The 18,032-nt window shown below is 36.6% G+C and overlaps 1 protein-coding gene across 1 annotated transcript; it reads right to left on the reverse strand.

Annotated features, from left to right (window-relative positions):
• Positions 1 to 2,629: 2,629 nt before the first annotated feature.
• Positions 2,630 to 17,132, reverse strand: LOC123566520 (arrestin domain-containing protein 3-like). Its single transcript, XM_045360698.2, has 7 exons — positions 16,811 to 17,132; positions 14,354 to 14,488; positions 13,797 to 14,011; positions 12,659 to 12,841; positions 11,072 to 11,254; positions 7,417 to 7,621; positions 2,630 to 7,068 (listed from the first exon to the last, which is right to left on the reverse strand). Exons 1-7 carry the CDS (start codon positions 16,923 to 16,925, stop codon positions 6,890 to 6,892), a joined length of 1,215 nt encoding a protein of 404 aa, XP_045216633.2. The 5' UTR covers positions 16,926 to 17,132; the 3' UTR covers positions 2,630 to 6,889.
• Positions 17,133 to 18,032: the final 900 nt, after the last annotated feature.

Raw genomic sequence — 18,032 nt, forward strand, 5'->3', positions numbered from 1 at the left:
TGCCTTTCAATAGAGGAAAATGGTTTTAATATCTAAGGACTGTCTTTTTAAAATAATACATGTATATCTCAGATTTCAGACGTCCCACATTCAAACTAGTAATGGTACAAAGTCATTTTCTTTGGCATACAACAGCGATACTCTGACATGTTTAGAATTCCGCTGACACCAATTGAATTTTGAAAGGTGCTCAGTCACAGCAGTATTAATCATAATTAAAGACCTGACCCAGGCAGGTACTGGGGTCAAGGGGACAACAGGATCATTGTTATATAGACACTCTTCTCGAGTCATCATGTCCAGTTACAGGTGTCACATCACCAAATGATGCTTATCTGATAGTTTAGCATATCTATCAGCGTGTAAGTCAAGGACAGGAACGGATCTGGGAGTTTTAGTTCGGGAAGCAGCACTCGTCAAAAAATTGCTGCATTTTGTATAATTACAGAATGGCCAAAGTCGGTATAATTTTAGACCATCGCGAGGTTTGGTTGTTTTACTGTGGATTGGAAATATATTTTGAAAAACTCCTTATTTGTTAGCATTGTACTTTTCCCAATTGTTTTGATTTCAGGTGCATCTTCATACGTGCAGTTTAATGTAATGTTGATGTTTGGTTTCAAACACGTGCCAAGTGGAAGAAAACCAGATACCCTTCCGGGTATTATTATCATCACTGACTGGGATATGGGCTGAAAGCCAGCCTAACGGCTTCCCCGAAAGAAAGTGCTCGACCCCCTCCCCATCCCGGCGAAACACCGGTAAAATGCTGTTACATGCAAAGACTCCGAACAGTGTAATGAATTTTGTACCTGCGTACTATACACAAATAAGCCCTGTGTAATAATTTTTTAATACGCATAAAACTATAGAAAATTACAACAATGCAGGATTTCATATTTTAATCTAATCAAGTGAAAATATCTTGTCTGAAGTAGAGAATTGGTTACCCTTTCAAAGACTGTAAGTTCACGCCCGTGGGGATTACTGTAATACGGTATTATAATGCATAAGCTGGAGAGGACAAGAAAGGAGATTGCTAAAATGAAAATAAGAACCGTAAAACATAGATTTCACTTCACTGTGATCAATATACAGTGCGTTTGATTTAAAGATACTGCTCCATGCAATGTTGAAGTAATTTTCTCGGCAGCTTCGGCGCAAGAAGTTAGTACTGCTATGGAATCCAGCTGAATGGACTCAGATGTATGACAAGAGTTGATTAAATAAGTTTAATAACGGACTCGGACGAAAGGCTATAGTTGATTAGAGACTAACATCGGATTTAGATGCACAGCAGACGATAGCTGTATTCAGAAAATTCCAATCATTTATTCTGGGGTCTGACACCACACGAGGATAAAGACCCGAGTCTCTTTCTGCCCGCGCAAATGTTTTACGGTAGCTTTAGGTTTGAGTGATATGATGACAAAGTACCTACAGACCAACCCGGCTTCAGGCGCGTTTTTTTACTCGAGCAAACAAAACTTAAGCAGAAACTGGTGTGATTCTTCCCTCATCCCCATCTATAAGTTAATTTCTTATGCTACAATTTACATCAATCAAACATGACAAGGTGGCGTGTCCCTTCTTAGCATAAAAAGGTTTGCCGCGTATTTATTTTTTTCTCTACCTTGTTCTATTTATCAGCAGAAGGACGGCTTGTCACTATAATTCAACACTGTGATTTCTAAAGCTAAAATGGAAGTTCCTACCTCAGGTTTATTATATTTATGAATTTGAATATGATTTATTGCAAAAAATGCCAAAATCCCCCGGATGTAATATTTCGTTTGAAAAGGGTTTAAATATTTGAAGAGGTGCAATAACACGGCGTGAAACAAAGATAAAGCATGACTGAGGCGTCAAAAATGGTAATAAATCACTTGGGCTTAGCCCTAGAATACCGTATCTCTGTTTACCCAATATGAAATTATTGAACTTGTTTCAAATCCAGTAGCTTGGATATGTTTGAGGTTCGGACAGTCTGTCTACAAAAAGATTCAATGATCTTTATTTTTCTGAGGCTCTAACTCGAGTACCAGTAACCCGCCAGGAATAGAATTCAACTTTTCCAAAAAAAATATTATATATAAATATTCATATTAAGATAAATGGCCTCATACTTATTCCCCATTAACCATTTTAATAGTTTATAAATGTAATATGTTGTAATCACCACACATTATACCAGAATTTATGATGCCCCATAACATTTAAACGTTTTCGTAATGAGAATTTAATTTAAGTTATGTATATGTAAAACATCTGGTTGAGAACGAATAGAACGGCCAGCGCAGTTTGTCTACGGGCGGTAAATCTTAAAACTTACTGTATGGTAACACACGAGTAATCGATCATATCTCGAAGTGGTAACCCTCCCCCCCCCCCCCCCCCCCCCCCCCCCCCCCTCTGTTAAACGTCTGGAAGTCCTGTAGGCCTATATTGAACTGGGTAACCAGTTTCAACTATAATTAAAATGAGTTCCCTTAATTCAACGTCACCAAACTATATCAAATTAGAATACAACACAACTTACATTGCAAATTCAATTTGTAATTTGTAAATGTGGCTCACGGGTGACCGGATGAATACACAGTCGTGGCTGATTAAATAATACACCAATATCTATCATCATAAAATTAATAATATTAATAATCATAATGCACATCATCAACATAATACTTATGTATTCGTGATTTCGTAGTATCTACATTTTTAATGTAAAAACTGTCTGTGTTAACCGGTCGGTTACCCAAAGCTGAATGACTAAAAAACACACAATACAATTACCGCAAATAACGTGCAAACTGGTAACTAAATTACACTTGAGGGAAAACAATTTCCTTCTAATTCGTTCTTTGAACGAAGAAAATTATATAAAAAACACACAAAACGTCCATACGTCTACTATGCTGCATTAACATGAAAATTGATGATGTAAGATGTTTTACATATAAAAATATTTCGATTCAATACGCTCAGTATCTGCTAAATTTAGGTTACAGACCTATCCATATGTTGTCTAAATTCTGTTAAGTTTTATTCTGATGAAGAACTTTGTTATTATTATTATTAAAATTATTTTATTCATTCGTATTATAAACAGTAGAGTAGAAAAGAGCGTGAATATAAAATATTCGCACACGTGAACAGTCACGGTGTTTTGCAATACCTTACATATAAGGGGCATGAAAAGAAATTCTGTCACAAGTTTCCATTGTGTGCGTGTACGTAAGTTTATTTATAATCGCAACTGTTTACCCATATGGGCGACCCCTCCAGAAAGACTATTAGTAATGTTAGTAGGAGGATAGTGCAAGATACAGAAGAAGCACGCTCCAATTTCAGAAGCTTCCCTGGTTCTCTAACGCGCCAGATGTAAAGCATCCATACACGGGACTCTTATCCCAATGTTAGTAATGTTTAGCTGGAGGAGCGAGGGCTCAAACTCACGACCCCTGGTGCCGTAGTCTGACAGTGTTACCACTGGACCACTGCAACCGTCCCAAGTTTCCATTTGGTGTCTCCAATATGTAATATACAGGGTCTGCAGTAAATAGTCATTCTGCTGCCCGTCCGAGGTAGAAATTTTAAAGTATAAATTGAATGGTGGGAACACTTACGAGTGATCCATTGTATCCAACGGGGTGATTTTTATACATGGGGAGCCATGTCACAAAATTTTGATGTGTGCCTTCAAAATTTTAATTAAAGTTCAATAAGGCTGTACATCATTTTATGATTAAAACAGATGAAACAGCACTCCAAATAGATGTTAAGCATGATTACATGGGTATAGTTAGTCTGTGTTCAGACCCTATGTTTTGTTCACAGGAGATAACTCCTGAGGCAATACAAATTTTGTATCATTATGTATCATTATGTCCCTTTTATTCTCAAAACATAGATAATCAGAGCCAAGACTGATGAAGTCAAAATCTATAAAAGAATTATTTTTTTCTAAAAAAAAAAAAGATTATCTAGTCGGTAGCCAGACTAGGGTATAGTAGTCGCAACTTGACCGCGATGGTTGACCTTAGGCTGATTATTTCATATCGATTATTTCATTGTAGAAATAATTAAAGGGTGCTTAGGGTAGCCGTGTATATTTATGTGGAATTAATGTGTATACAGTGCAGTGTCAAAGTATGTATACTTAAATTTGATCAGTTAGAACTTTTCAATACACTAATTTATATTTACACAAATTGATATTTCCATTTTCTCGTGTAGCTCCTGTTTTTTCAACATTCCTTTTCAATAATAGATTTTGCCTCATTATGTATTATAATACAAAGGTCAACCATCGGGGTCAAGTTGCGTCCATTATAGAAAAGCACTTATTTTAATATTGCAAATGAACTAAATCGCCTTGAAATAGACGGTATAGATAAAACATGACTTTCCATATCTTTGTTCGTAAAGAACAAGGGACATAATACAGCTAGCAATTGTCGCATATGCGAAGGTAGATTATGTCCCTGTTTTATAGAAATTATTACGCCCAGAACGAAGCGGAACCGGTACTGCTTTTTGGCAACGCAACACAGCATAAATCTGAGTACGTGACATCGGTAATTGACAAATATGACTGGAAAATACAGCGACACCCGCCATACTCCTCTGATTTGACGGCTTTTTCCACAATTATAAATTCCGCTTTGACTACTTAAACGAGTTAAAAGACTGCGTGGCAAAGCAGGTTTGACTTATCTCTCTGGTTGCCTAGCAACCGGAATCGACGAGTTACCGAAACGATGGAGTGGGGACAATGCTTCGAGGTTTTTGATTGAGACTGTCTCTACAGTTTGTTGTTTTCTTACAGTAAAACTATTGTCAGAAACCTTTGAATCACCTTAGTAAGAATATGTTTATATTAGAATAGTGGCACTCAGCTCGACACAAAATGGTTAAAAATACAGTAATTATGAATATTCTATCTCTTATAGCCAATGCAGCATAATTGCCATACAGAGCTATTATTCAAATTTGAAAATGAAATAATTCGAAATGTCAAACTACAATAAAATAACTGTAAAAAATAAACAAACACAAAAAACTGTTGTTCTTTCAAATATCACAACCTGAAAGAGTTTTTGTTTCTGGCGCCCTACCCGCTTTACAACGTTAAATGTTGACACTGAAATGCATTGCATGTAATTAAATTGAATTACACTATTGTGTAGGTGTCGCCGACAATGCATGCAGTGGTCCATTGTAGCTAAAATGAAAGTGTATTTACGAAACCTTGAAGATAATATTTATTTGTTCTTTATCGTATAGCATCTAACAAGCGCTTTTATTTATGCTAACATTGACTAATCATCTAAGTGTAAGCATCCATTACGAAGACCTTTATTCTAGCCAGCGTAAAACTATAATGTAGAGTAACAGTTCAGCTTGTGAAGGACGAAAATATTTGTTTAAATTGTTGTTTCTTGCTCAAACATCATCCAACTTCTTATGCAAGTGTTAAAGAGATCAAACTAGTAGTTTCGAAGTAAAGAAGAGATGTACACAAATATTTTTCTAGCATTTCAAAGGACAGTTGTGATATTTAGATTTTGCAACACTTCCTGTGAGACCCTGTTGCACATTCAACTTCCTGTCCTTTTTCTGTGACTAAACTTTCTCGTTCTTATCTTTCTTCTTGGTGGTAACAAGCATCCTGTCCGGCCGCATGTTAATCGGCCTTCTTTATCCTTCTCATAGTGTACTTGCTACTGAACGTTTGCTGTCAAGATGGTGATTAGACTGTAAGTTCAGGAACTAGTCTGAGTTGTATAGTTTCCGATAGACAATGACACCAAGTCGTTTAGAACTGTTGTCATCTACGCGGATACCCGTGTCTGGAGACCTTTATACATCGCGTGATACCAACCACTGATATGGTGGCCGATTCCAGCTATTTCGTTCTGCGAGCCTAACAACAATTTAGTGCGCCAATACCTTATTTGTCGTCTGGCGTGTTGGCTTGTTGCCAAACCAAATGCGCCAACATGTCAAAACGAAATGACAGAGGTCGGCTACTATATCGTAATATCCAGATTCTGCATGGAATTAACCTTTGGCCTGCTGACGGCAAGTGATTCTGCCTTTGCGACCAGTGCAGACCAAGATCATCCATGCAGGCTGTTCGCTATTCAGTAAGTACATTTTCAGTGAACACCACTTTGAATACTAAGTGGTACTGCCCAAATTGAATGATAGACCAGTCCATTTTAGAAATTTAGCAGGGTGAAGGTTAAAAAATATCCACATGGCATATAGACTATAATTATTAAAACCTGACATCTACTACAGTCTTATTTGTTTTTATGGTTGCTTTTTTCTCTCATTTCCTAAGTTGTGGCAAGCATTACTGATCGATTTTTGTCCTCACTCATCATGCAACTGTTGTCGTCTGTGAAAAGAGGACTTGCAAAACGGCAAAAAGATTGGACGTATAACTCTACCAAATTGTTATTTCAAATAAACTATTATCATGTCATCTGTTTTATTGCCGATAAGCTCTGGGCAATCAGAGATTTAAATTATTTTGTGAAAGGAAGAACTCACTCGTTGCGATGAAATGTGTTTCCAAGAAAAAACGTAGTTGCAAGAATATCAACAAAAATGTGTTTTATTTAGGACGCTCATTACAAAGCTTTGTAATCAAACGTGAATATAATATTGTGCAATCCAAGCGGGTAGAGCAATATCTTCGACGCTCTGGAGATGTGAGTTTACTAAGAAATTTGTCTAGCTGGAAAGAATTGAGATGTATTCGCTCCCGAAGGGATGTTATAACAGTCATATCAACAAAAGTAGCCTCTGCTATATAATCACTTACTTTCAAATATGAAAACTACTTTCAGAAAATATATAACTGTACTAAAAGTACGAATCAGTTAACTGTGTCCCCTTCATCCATCTGTACTGTGAATGTATTAGCAGGGTCCGGTTTGTCCCAGTTATAATAAGTATACACCGGAGCAAAGTTTGTATTTCCTTGAGTTTCATCAGTATCTCCTTCTTCCCGTGTGCTGACCCGACCCATTGCACTCTCAGCCAATGTTGCTTGGGCTGAAATATTTTTAAATTACAATAAGTTATTTATATGACTTTGCGATTCTTAGGATGGTTAGCGGATTGTCTTGTAATGGTGAAATATATCTATATCAACATTAATCGAATCGCATCCCTGATAATTTGTATAGAAAATGATATTTCTTTTCTTTCGTCTGAGGCTAGAAAATCATAGTTTATATTTGGATTTTTTTAAAATTTTGGCTGTTATGGAGCAGCAACGTGACTATTGGTTGAATTTATCAGACAAAAACCCGACGAATATTCCCGAAAAAAAATGCTAGAATATTGAACCTGAGAGTCCACAGGTTCGTTCTTTCAATCATTAGAATACTGTTTACTTACGTAGGTTCGAGGGCATTGCGGAATCAGTGTAGAGACCTTGCGGTGCACCCGGTGGGGGTGGTGGAAGGGATGGATCTTGTGGCGGTGGTGGTGGAGGAAGCGTCATACCATGTTGTTGGGCTATGGAAGCCAACGGTATACTGCCGACCACAACCTCAACTGGTACATTAAGATCGAAACCCAGACCCGAAGGATCAACTGTCATCTGAAAGAAAAAGTATATCGAAGTTAAAGAAAAAGATCATCACAGCATGTGTATTTTATTCATAGTTCATCGGCATTTTCAGCAAAACTAACCTCCATCATAATCTAAAGAAAATACTGTTATTATGAAACTAAGTCTTTAAAGAACATTTCATGTCCAGCTCGCGTGTACCTGTTATACCCATACAGTACAAGTAAAAGTTTTCGCAAGACTCTACTAGTAGGGTAGAAAATTTCAACGAATTTAATGAATAATCTTCGTAAAATGACAATTAGCTAACTTGAAATAAAGCTTTTAACCACGAATACTTAGGATAATATTGATTTTGAACTGGGCCATGTCATTATTCTCTCTCTATATTTTTTTTGTTTGTTTTGGTTTTAAGGCAGCATGTCTCCAGATTTGGCTAAAAAATAAACTTTCTTTCAAATTGAAGTTTGGTCATATTATGAACACTTGAATATGACTTTTTGTTTCTAAAGTATTTTAAAAGTTCCAAATCAAGAAAAAGTATGACCGCGCCAGGAATCGAAACCCGGACCGCCGCGGCAATAAAGACATTTTCCCGTCGTCGTAACCAATAGCGCTATAGCTGAAGTAGTGAACAATGACTTAAAACTATAGATATTTATAATCGAAACAGTTTACCTGGAGTAAGCGTGACAAACGCTTTTCGATTTTCATCGTAAAAAGTCAATCTGACTGAAGTACTTGATCTTCTAAACGAAGATCTGAGAACGACCCATTCACATTCGTCTTCTGTATATCTTGGATTTCCATTATTGCTATTTTTATGTTATCCAATCAGACGACTTGTTCGATTGTCAAAGAGTAAGAAGAATATGCAGTTATTCTAGGACTCGAACCCGGGACCCCTCGCTTACAAAGCAAGTGGCCTACCGACTGAGCTAACCGGCTATCTGATACATTACGATATAAGAATTGTAAAATGCTACAGGTAGATTTGCAAGATGTTGTAAGCTAGGCTCTGATTGGCTAGTGAAAGGGCCGTCAGAACGAGGCAATGAATAGGTCGTTTTCAGATCCTATGCGTAGCGTAATAGGAGATGTACTTTAGTCAGATTGCGTAAAAAGTAGTAAAAACAGCAAATTCTCTCCGCAACATAAAATTTGCAAATAATTAAGTTTTAAAGCCCTCTTAAGAAATATAGCATTTATTTCAAGATATCTAAAAAATGTATTTTTTGTTGTTGTCGAACAATCTGGAGGCATGCTGCTTTAACACCGTTTATCAACAGTATTTCCTTTTTGTAACGGCGGGCAATGAACCGAAACAGTGTTCCTAGATTATATTATTATTATTATACTATAAGGCTGAACACCACTAAATCCAGCTGTTCTTTATTTCATATAAAATCTACTTACTTCATAACGGTTTTTCGACATTTTCTAGCATATCAGATTTTCAGAGACTTATATTCCCATAAAGAACTAGATCGCTACTTTAGAAAAACAAAAAGAAAAGGGGATGTTAACTTTTATATAAGAAAACTACAGTTCGTTAAATACAACCCGCTGAATTTACTACTTTTCGCTTCTTTCAATTTCTCTTTACTGGTCATTAAATTCTTACGCCGCCATTTTTACCTAGCATGCGATAGGAACATGCCGATTTCAATAGAATGTAAAGTGATACATACTGAAACGCGGTAGAGTAAAAGTAAGCACGTTGCTGCCGAGAAAATGCACTAGGAAAGGAAAAAAGATCAGTACTATTTATATTGGACTACTTGTGACTAGACCAGCGGAGGCTTACATTCTATTTGGTAGTGATCAGCCTATAAGAGAAAATTTTTATTTAGTCTTTCCATGAATTTGCATTCATTCTCAAGGTACACCTGTTTTACAATGATTCTGCTTAGTTTTGGTGCAGAATATTGAGAAAATCTAGAGAAATGACAATTCATTACAGGCCACCCCCATCCTCAAAATTACGCGAAATTTAGCCCTGTGCAAGCAGTAATTCATTTTTTTTTACCTTATTCGTGGAGTTTTCATTTAAAATTCATTTAATCGTTACGATGTTTGTCATTTTCATTCAGAAACATGCTAATTTCAATAATATACAGACAATTGAAGTGCAAAAATGCGAGAAAAGACATCTACTAGGTTCTAAAACGAACCAAAATAGAACCACCTGGTCGAAAATTCGATCTAAATTCCAGAAACACAAGAAATTTAACAGTTTTCAGTCATTTGTTACCGTTTTACATCATAAAAAATAGATTAATTGCATTTCCAATCATTTTCGAGGAGTTTCAGAAAATACCATGTATTGCCCCTTATAGGCTGAACACCACTAAATCCAGCTGTTCTTTATTTCATATAAAATCCACTTACTTCATAACGGTTTTTCGACATTTTCTAGCATATCAGCTTTTCAGAGACTTATATTCCCATAAAGAACTAGATCGCTACTTTAGAAAAACAAAAAGAAAAGGGGATGTTAACTTTTATATAAGAAAACTACAGTTCGTTAAATACAACCCGCTGAATTTACTACTTTTCGCTTCTTTCAATTTCTCTTTACTGGTCATTAAATTCTTACGCCGCCATTTTTACCTAGCATGCGATAGGAACATGCCGATTTCAATAGAATGTAAAGTGATACATACTGAAACGCGGTAGAGTAAAAGTAAGCACGTTGCTGCCGAGAAAATGCACTAGGAAAGGAAAAAAGATCAGTACTATTTATATTGGACTACTTGTGACTAGACCAGCGGAGGCTTACATTCTATTTGGTAGTGATCAGCCTATAATCTAGGATTTATATAGCGCCCTTTTCATGATCAATTTTACGTTCAAAGGCGCTTTACATAGTTCAAATGCAGCCACACAGGGCGCATAATTCATCCTCTACTAGTACAGACACAGAGCGATCTGACCAGAGGGACAGAGTGAGACAAAGCCCCAACGACAGAGAGATCAGAAATCAAATACAAGCTTGTCCGGTTAACTTAGCCTAGCTCGTTGCGAATAGACAGTCTGGTTCTTTAACGTGCCCAGTGTATAGCACTGATACACGCAAGGATTGCCTGGGTTCCTGACCAGTACACCTCTAGTTGGGTGGGAAACACTGAAAAGCGTTTCTGAAAATTCCCGAGTAGCTGCCGGGGATCGAACCCCCGACCTCAGGACTGGAAGGCCAGTGTGCAAACCACTGAGCTATCCGTCCACCTTAGATTCTGTATCAATACAAACGTGTTCTCCGCAAGTAACTGCCAACGTTCCCACATGAATCAGAGGCGGAGTATGAATGATTTCAGTCACAATGTTTTTTATCAAATCGTCACGGAGAACAAAATTATGCCCAGCCAAGGGACCGAACTCACGATCCCACGATCCGCAGATCTGCGCTCTACCTATAACACAGCTAAATTCAGAGATGGCCACGATCAGTCAACGTAGGAAATAAGTCATTTTACCAACCGTCATATAATATCTGATATCTATGATGTTGCATCCCTGTAGGTAAGATGGAGGTACGGCCGGGATATGGAGTTTCTCATTCATCCATACGTCTGTGCCTCCGCCCTCAATTTTCCCGTGCGCCGTTTGATTAACGATATTATTGACATTTCTTGTCTTCGTTGTAGCATGATACCGCACTTGCTGAAATTAAGAACTACTACAGACATTTCGTATCAAAATTCACAGATTTTGCTAACATCATACATATATTACAGAAACATTAAGCTACATGCTATGAGCTTATCAACAGTATAAAATTTTGTAATTATATTTCCCGTCCTAAGAAAACATCGATAATTTAAAGTACTCCATATATATGCAACCTCGTTTGTTCTCCTATATAAATCGTCTTCCTTTTTTGGCACTCGATCCAAATATATTACAAGTTAAAGCAAAGCATAAGTTCCTTCTAGGACACATCTATAGAAATATAAAATGATCATCTTGTAAAAGTTTGGTTGCAATGTCTGTTTTAAATATTGGTCATCAGTGTGTGGAACCCCGAGATCGGACTCAAGGGCAAGAACAGATCTATCTTTTTGACATTCCGTATCCCCCCGCCTCCCGTTTAATCAGGGAGTCAGTTACGCAGTGGTTAGCAGGTTGGACTACAACGCCAGCGTTCCGGGTTCGATTCCCGGTTGCGGCTGATATCCCACTGGGCGGTTTACTTTAACTGGTACAGTTTCCAACAGTATGTGTCTAGACTGGATGCTGGGGAGATAAATATGACGACTGCCGTAGTCTCGGCATAATCAGAGGATCGCAATGGGGTTTGTTTTCACATATTGACCATGCATTCGAAGGTAACTACGTATGTTAACCTTTGTGACAAACAGGATGTTTGACATGTTTTTAACAAAGCGACTTTTCCATCCTCGGGTTTAGTGATATGTAATCCGCGGAGTGCGTTCAGTCAGAGTGTCGCCTAAATTAGGAAAGAATAATTTTAACGTCAGAGGTTATTTCTAAGGTCACGGAGTTTGATTGGCCAACTTGTAATGACAACAGCTCTCAAGGTCGGTTTGCTCAGTCAAGTGTGACTTACCAACGCTAAATGTTCCTTCTCAAGAGAAGGAACAATGAAATGTCACTCCTCTATTAAGGTGACATTCAGATCACCGACTAATTTGCAACAACTTTCGTAAACTCATTACATATTACCATTTAAATTTTGGTATCTTTTGAGGGGGATGGGGGTTGGGGGGATGGGACTTATGTCACACCGGCACTATTATAGGTCACATGGTAGATTTTCCACTCATTATGATGGAGGAGGACCCACGGGGTCCCCTTCATGCATTATTTTAGGCACAGGGGTAAACCTAAGTTGAATCACCGACCTTCCGTCAGCAAGCTGGATGACTTACTAACATGAAAAAAGTCCTTTAACACTAAGGCTGGTCATCGTCTGCACTGTTCGCTATTCAGTCAGTACATTTTCAGTGGACACCCCATGAAATAATAAATGGTACTGCCAAAATTAAATAATAGACCAGTCCATTATAGAAATTCAGCAGGGTAGAGATTAAACGCTTTAAGTACCATGATAAGCTTTGCCTTGCTGCAAGTCATCTCTCTGTCACTCTTGTTGTTGATTTCAGACCTGAATACGATGGCCTCTCCTGGCACATAGCCAGTACGATCCACCGCGATCATTGCACATATCGGGTCCGACTCACAACACAAGCAACACAATGTCTTCTGGTCGGATTTTGTAGCGCCATTCTATAAGTTAAAAATAGCCGCATCATTTTTTGTTATTAAACAAACGTAAGACAAATCTGTTACTTACAAACAGTGCTCAGCTTAATAGTCTTTCATTATACATCACAGCAGAACCGCTACTTTGCCCGCCAAAAATAACTTCTTATAGCATGGAAAACATGTATATAACAACATCCATGTCAACAAACCATTTATTCTCCACCGATCTACTGTCTTTTAAAATATACCGATTGTATAACCTATCAGAGTACCTCCGTTCACACTGAAGACAGATTTCATGTTTATTTAGGAGTAAGTCAACAGTACTAAAACAACTAGCCAGACTATAAAACAACATGCGAGATTCATATTAACTTCCAGAGGTTTTATGTAAATTTATGTGTTTATTTTCATACATCTGTTTACATTCGCCGACGTTTAATTATCAGACCCTATAAACAGGCTTGGGTAAAAGGCAAATATCATGGATTACGACGTACCAGTGACCGTAGTTGACCTTTCCGACAGTCGATTTTAGTTGAATGTCAGTACAATAGGGTTATAATAACAGTAGATCAATCTGGGATGCTGTATTCGGCTCTCGTGGATTTTGCAAGGTCGGATCTCACGAGGCGCCCAAAATCCCAGATCTAGCTACTGTTATAATGACCCTTTTATACCTCTACCTTTTGTTTGTTGTTTTGTTATTCTTCGGTATTTATCGATATTAAAATAGAACTAAGTGAAGTTTTTATGTGCGCTATTTATAGAACTGTGTCAGGTCATGCATATTAATGAAAATATCCGATAGGTACAATACGGAAGGTACAATACGGAATTTAAAAGATACAATACGGATGTTTTTCTGCCTGTTCATCTTTAATTGTGAAAAACAAGCTGATTTTTTTGACAGAATTTATATTGGTATATAATAAAGTAGGTTATTTCTCGCGGATCATTTTGGACTGAAACTTACCATTGCATTTGGAACTGTGTTTAAGTCAAGCAGGTTTACAACCGTGATCATTCTCCTCGTGTGTTTGTCAAACGCCCAGGGGATGTCGATGTCTGACTGTATAAAGTATCGAACTCGGCCTATAGTCGCCTCGTACGATGACGGTACCCCTGGCGGCAGCTGAAAATTGAACGGGTAACTGTATTTACCGGCTTGTAGTTTGACACTGTCTCCGTCTGAAAAGAATAAATTTCTAATTGTCCACAAAGTCAAGACATACCAAAATACAAGACAGAACAATGCGATGAATGAGCTGCATATTAAGAAAACAAAATGTTACATGTTTCAAAAATGAACAATTATTGTAGATAAGTAGAAAAATAATTAACTGTCAATTTACTGTTTGCAGAAAACAAAATAAATAAATGTAAAAATCATCAAATGTAAAAGGTAACAGAAATCGATATATTCTAACGAAAACAGTCAAAAGTCTATACACACACATGGCATATCTGATATAACGCACAATTTGGGTCTAAAACTTAGTTGTTTACAAAATGAACAATATTTTTACTTACGTTTCCCACTGAACAAGCACACAGTATTGTTAAAGTACGTTTCATTACTGCTGTAATGCCGTGTGTGTTTGTGTTTCCCGCCAGATCTTTCTGTCCAATGTACGTTTGCATAACCTTTAAAACTCAAGTTGATAGCTGAAATTAGTGAAAAAATAAGAATATGAATTAGCATTGTCTACAACACAGGAAAATTCGTCAAGCCAATGAGAAAAGTAAATTCCTATCAAAATGACGTCGCCTAACAGTTTTCGTTCTTTAAAACTACGTCGCGAAACAATCTCTTTCACAGCTTTTGTCTCTAAAAACATCCCGGAACAATCTTATTTACAAAGATTTTGTTCTCCAGAGAGATGCCGCCACTCAATCTCTTTCACAGAGCAGTGTCGAAAATAATCTCTTCCATATAGTTTTCGTTTTTCGAAACGACGTCGTGAATTAATCTCTTTCATACTAAACTAAATGCCGTTGGTTACAGGACTTACAAAACAGTATAGGGGTGATAAAGACAATGGTATAGGTTGGCATTTTATTTGCTGGGACAGTCCAAGACAAATACTAACAGCATTTTATCTTAAAGGTTTTTTGTCCTATTCATGACAACTGAAAATAGTCAGTACAATACAGAAATACTGCCCCCTTCCAGATATAAGGTCATTATTTACTGTTACAAAAATGTATGAAGACATTATCATTTTATTTGTCAAAAGGATAATTTTATTGACACAGGTAAACTGTGACAAAGGTAGACTGTTTTTTTTATTAAGATGTAGGAACCTATATAAAAACAACATTGGTTTAACTTAGCCTTCACAGAGTATATCTTGATTGCTAAGGCGATTCCACACAGAGCTTCTGTGTCAGCATTTTTGTGCAAATTGGCCTCGTGAAATTATTTATATATATCATTCATAGAATTTCGTTCATTCACTCAGCATTTCTGTGTACATTCGGACGAAGACGTCAACAAAGATATTGACGCTTTGTATGTCGAATTACCTTAGTGGTCAAGATTAATATTCTCACCAACAAACCGGAGGCAGAAAAGACATTTGATATTGTAACAGAACACAGATTTTCGGTTGACGTCTTACACATATATTAAACAGCTATATTCAGCAAGAAATTTTCGGTTGTCGTCATACGAATACATGAAACAGCTCAGTATATAGTCAACCGTGATAGATGATATCAAAGCCAGATTCACAATAACCTTCTTCTTATATAGGGATATTCAATTTAGAGATATTTGAAAAAGTAAATAGAAGACAATATTGAAACGTATTATACAACAGGAGAAATCGGTTTATAGTACAACTTCTGTAACTTGCGGTGTTCGGTTTGGACCATCGATATTTTTATTTCTGAACCCCATATCTCAAAAGTCGAAATCATGAAACTACTATGATAAAGGCGAAACTACGACGGTGAAAGTTGAAATGATGAAAACGCGATATCATTTCACGTTTTTCACCATCGAGGTTTGATGTTTTCATCATAGTAGTTTCATGATTTCGACTTTTCTCATCGTAGATTCGACTTTCAACTTTGTAGTGTCGACTTTCATGATCATCGTGGGTTCGACATTCGCGATCGAAATTACGATTCCGATGATGAAAGTCTGAAGTGAAAAGTTCGATGGTTAAAGTCGAAACCATGAAAACACAAAACCATGGTGGTGAAAATGCGAAATATTATCGCGTTTTCATCATCATTGTTTCGTGATCTCGATCATAGTTTCATCATCTCAGTTTCGTGTTTCGCAATCGTGATTTCGACTTTCCCCATCGTGGTTTCGACTTTCATCGTCGTAGTTTCGTGATTTAGACTTTCGAGGTATGGTTTCAGGAATAAAAATCTCGATGGTCCAAACGGAACACCGTTGTAACCTGACTGATGAGTTGAAAAAAAGCATAACGTCACCATTCGCCAAGTGGGAGACAAACACATGCAGGAATATTGACTTCAATTGGCTAATATTACGCCAGAGAGAACAAAAATATAGCATAATATTGCTTACATTAAAAATTTACAAGCCGATTGTGAAGGCTATTTAACACCTGAACACTGTAATTGTATACAAAAAGAATGTGTTAAAATATAATCGCATAGAGATAACGTTATATTATGTATGACATGATATAGATATAACTGTAATGTCCAATTAAAACTGATCTTTCATGTAAAGAGGTCATCAAGCTGGCCTGCGTAAGGTCAGCAGTTCGACACACGTGCCCGCCTGTGTATGAAATAATGTCCAGTGTTAACACTTAACAAACAAAGTCGTTGTCACAAGAAAAACAAGTTTAAGAAAAAACAACAAAAAAAAAAAAAAACACTTAAGTTTTTTTTATTAAATGCAGAATATATAGCCCGTTAGAAACAGCTTTGGCCTCAAAATTTCATCCAGTCTTCGCGAAATAATGTTATAGTTGAATTAAACGTTCTTTAAATACTGACCTGTTACTTTCAATTCGTCAAAAAGTTCAAGGTCCACTCTTCCGGATACGTTCTGGCCTGGATAGAAAACTGCATTCTGATTGTCTAAAATCACTTGGAATATTTCCTTTCCCATATTCAATTAAAATGTGTCGGTTTACAAATACACAGAACCATTAATTATTTTAAACTTTCTCAATGGATATTTTTATCGTAGTCAGTAAATAAAACTGGTTAAAGTTCTAAATGTAGATCATAAACAACTCCTTTTAAATTTCTTAACCGGTGGACAATGAAAGGTATGGAAGAATTTAAAAATATTGATCCGTATTATGTAGTGCAGTATGTATATATTCTGATTCTAACTTCGGTCACACTCAATGTACCGGTTATAATATTTGTAAATTGAGATCAAAATCTATTTACATGTCAAACTGGAGCGTAGGTTCTTTATTTAGATTTGTTTCACCCGTTGCCATAAGTAACCATTATATACAAATCAAGCACTCTTATCTGCCAAAAGGTTTGCGTAACTATAAAATAATGCATTTCAAAATTCGCAACTCATTTAAAAATTATTTTTGCTAAATGTGTGTTTAATTGGTGACGTTTTACTTATAAGGAAACGAGTGTGTATAGTGTTAAAACATGGCGGCTGGATTCGGCATATTGTCTTTAATCTAGAACGGTTTAAAGCCTGATGAGAAAAAAATGCACTTTTTCATCCACACTTTTATTGCTTAAATACCTAATGTACATGTAACTAATCTGAAGGTGTTTTCAACAGTATAAATTATACATTTTTAATTACAAAACCTTTCGAACAAAATGAAACAACAACAACATCAACAACAACAACAAAACAACAGCAATAACAACAACAACAACAACAACAACAACAAAAAAAACAACAACAACACACAAACAGCATAAAGTGTATAAGTCCATCTCTGAAGCTGAACTTATTCCTTATTTATCATGGTCGGTGTGTTCGCAATAAACATACGAAAATACGGTAATATTAAATTACAAACAGACAGGCAAACTTGATTTGAAACTGTAGGCTTAATTAACTTTAATAAATGTAAAACGTGCTTTTCTCGCTAAAAATACATTCGTCATTTCCCCAGATATGTATGCATAATTCAATGGTTCTTTTTGTATTGGAGTGGCAAATGACGTAACACCATGATATTCCAAAAGACTCAAACGAACCTTTTTGTGAAATTAAAATCCCTTAGAA

The sequence above is a fragment of the Mercenaria mercenaria genome, chromosome 8 (assembly GCF_021730395.1).
Source record: "Mercenaria mercenaria strain notata chromosome 8, MADL_Memer_1, whole genome shotgun sequence".
NCBI classification, from domain to species: domain Eukaryota; kingdom Metazoa; phylum Mollusca; class Bivalvia; order Venerida; family Veneridae; genus Mercenaria; species Mercenaria mercenaria.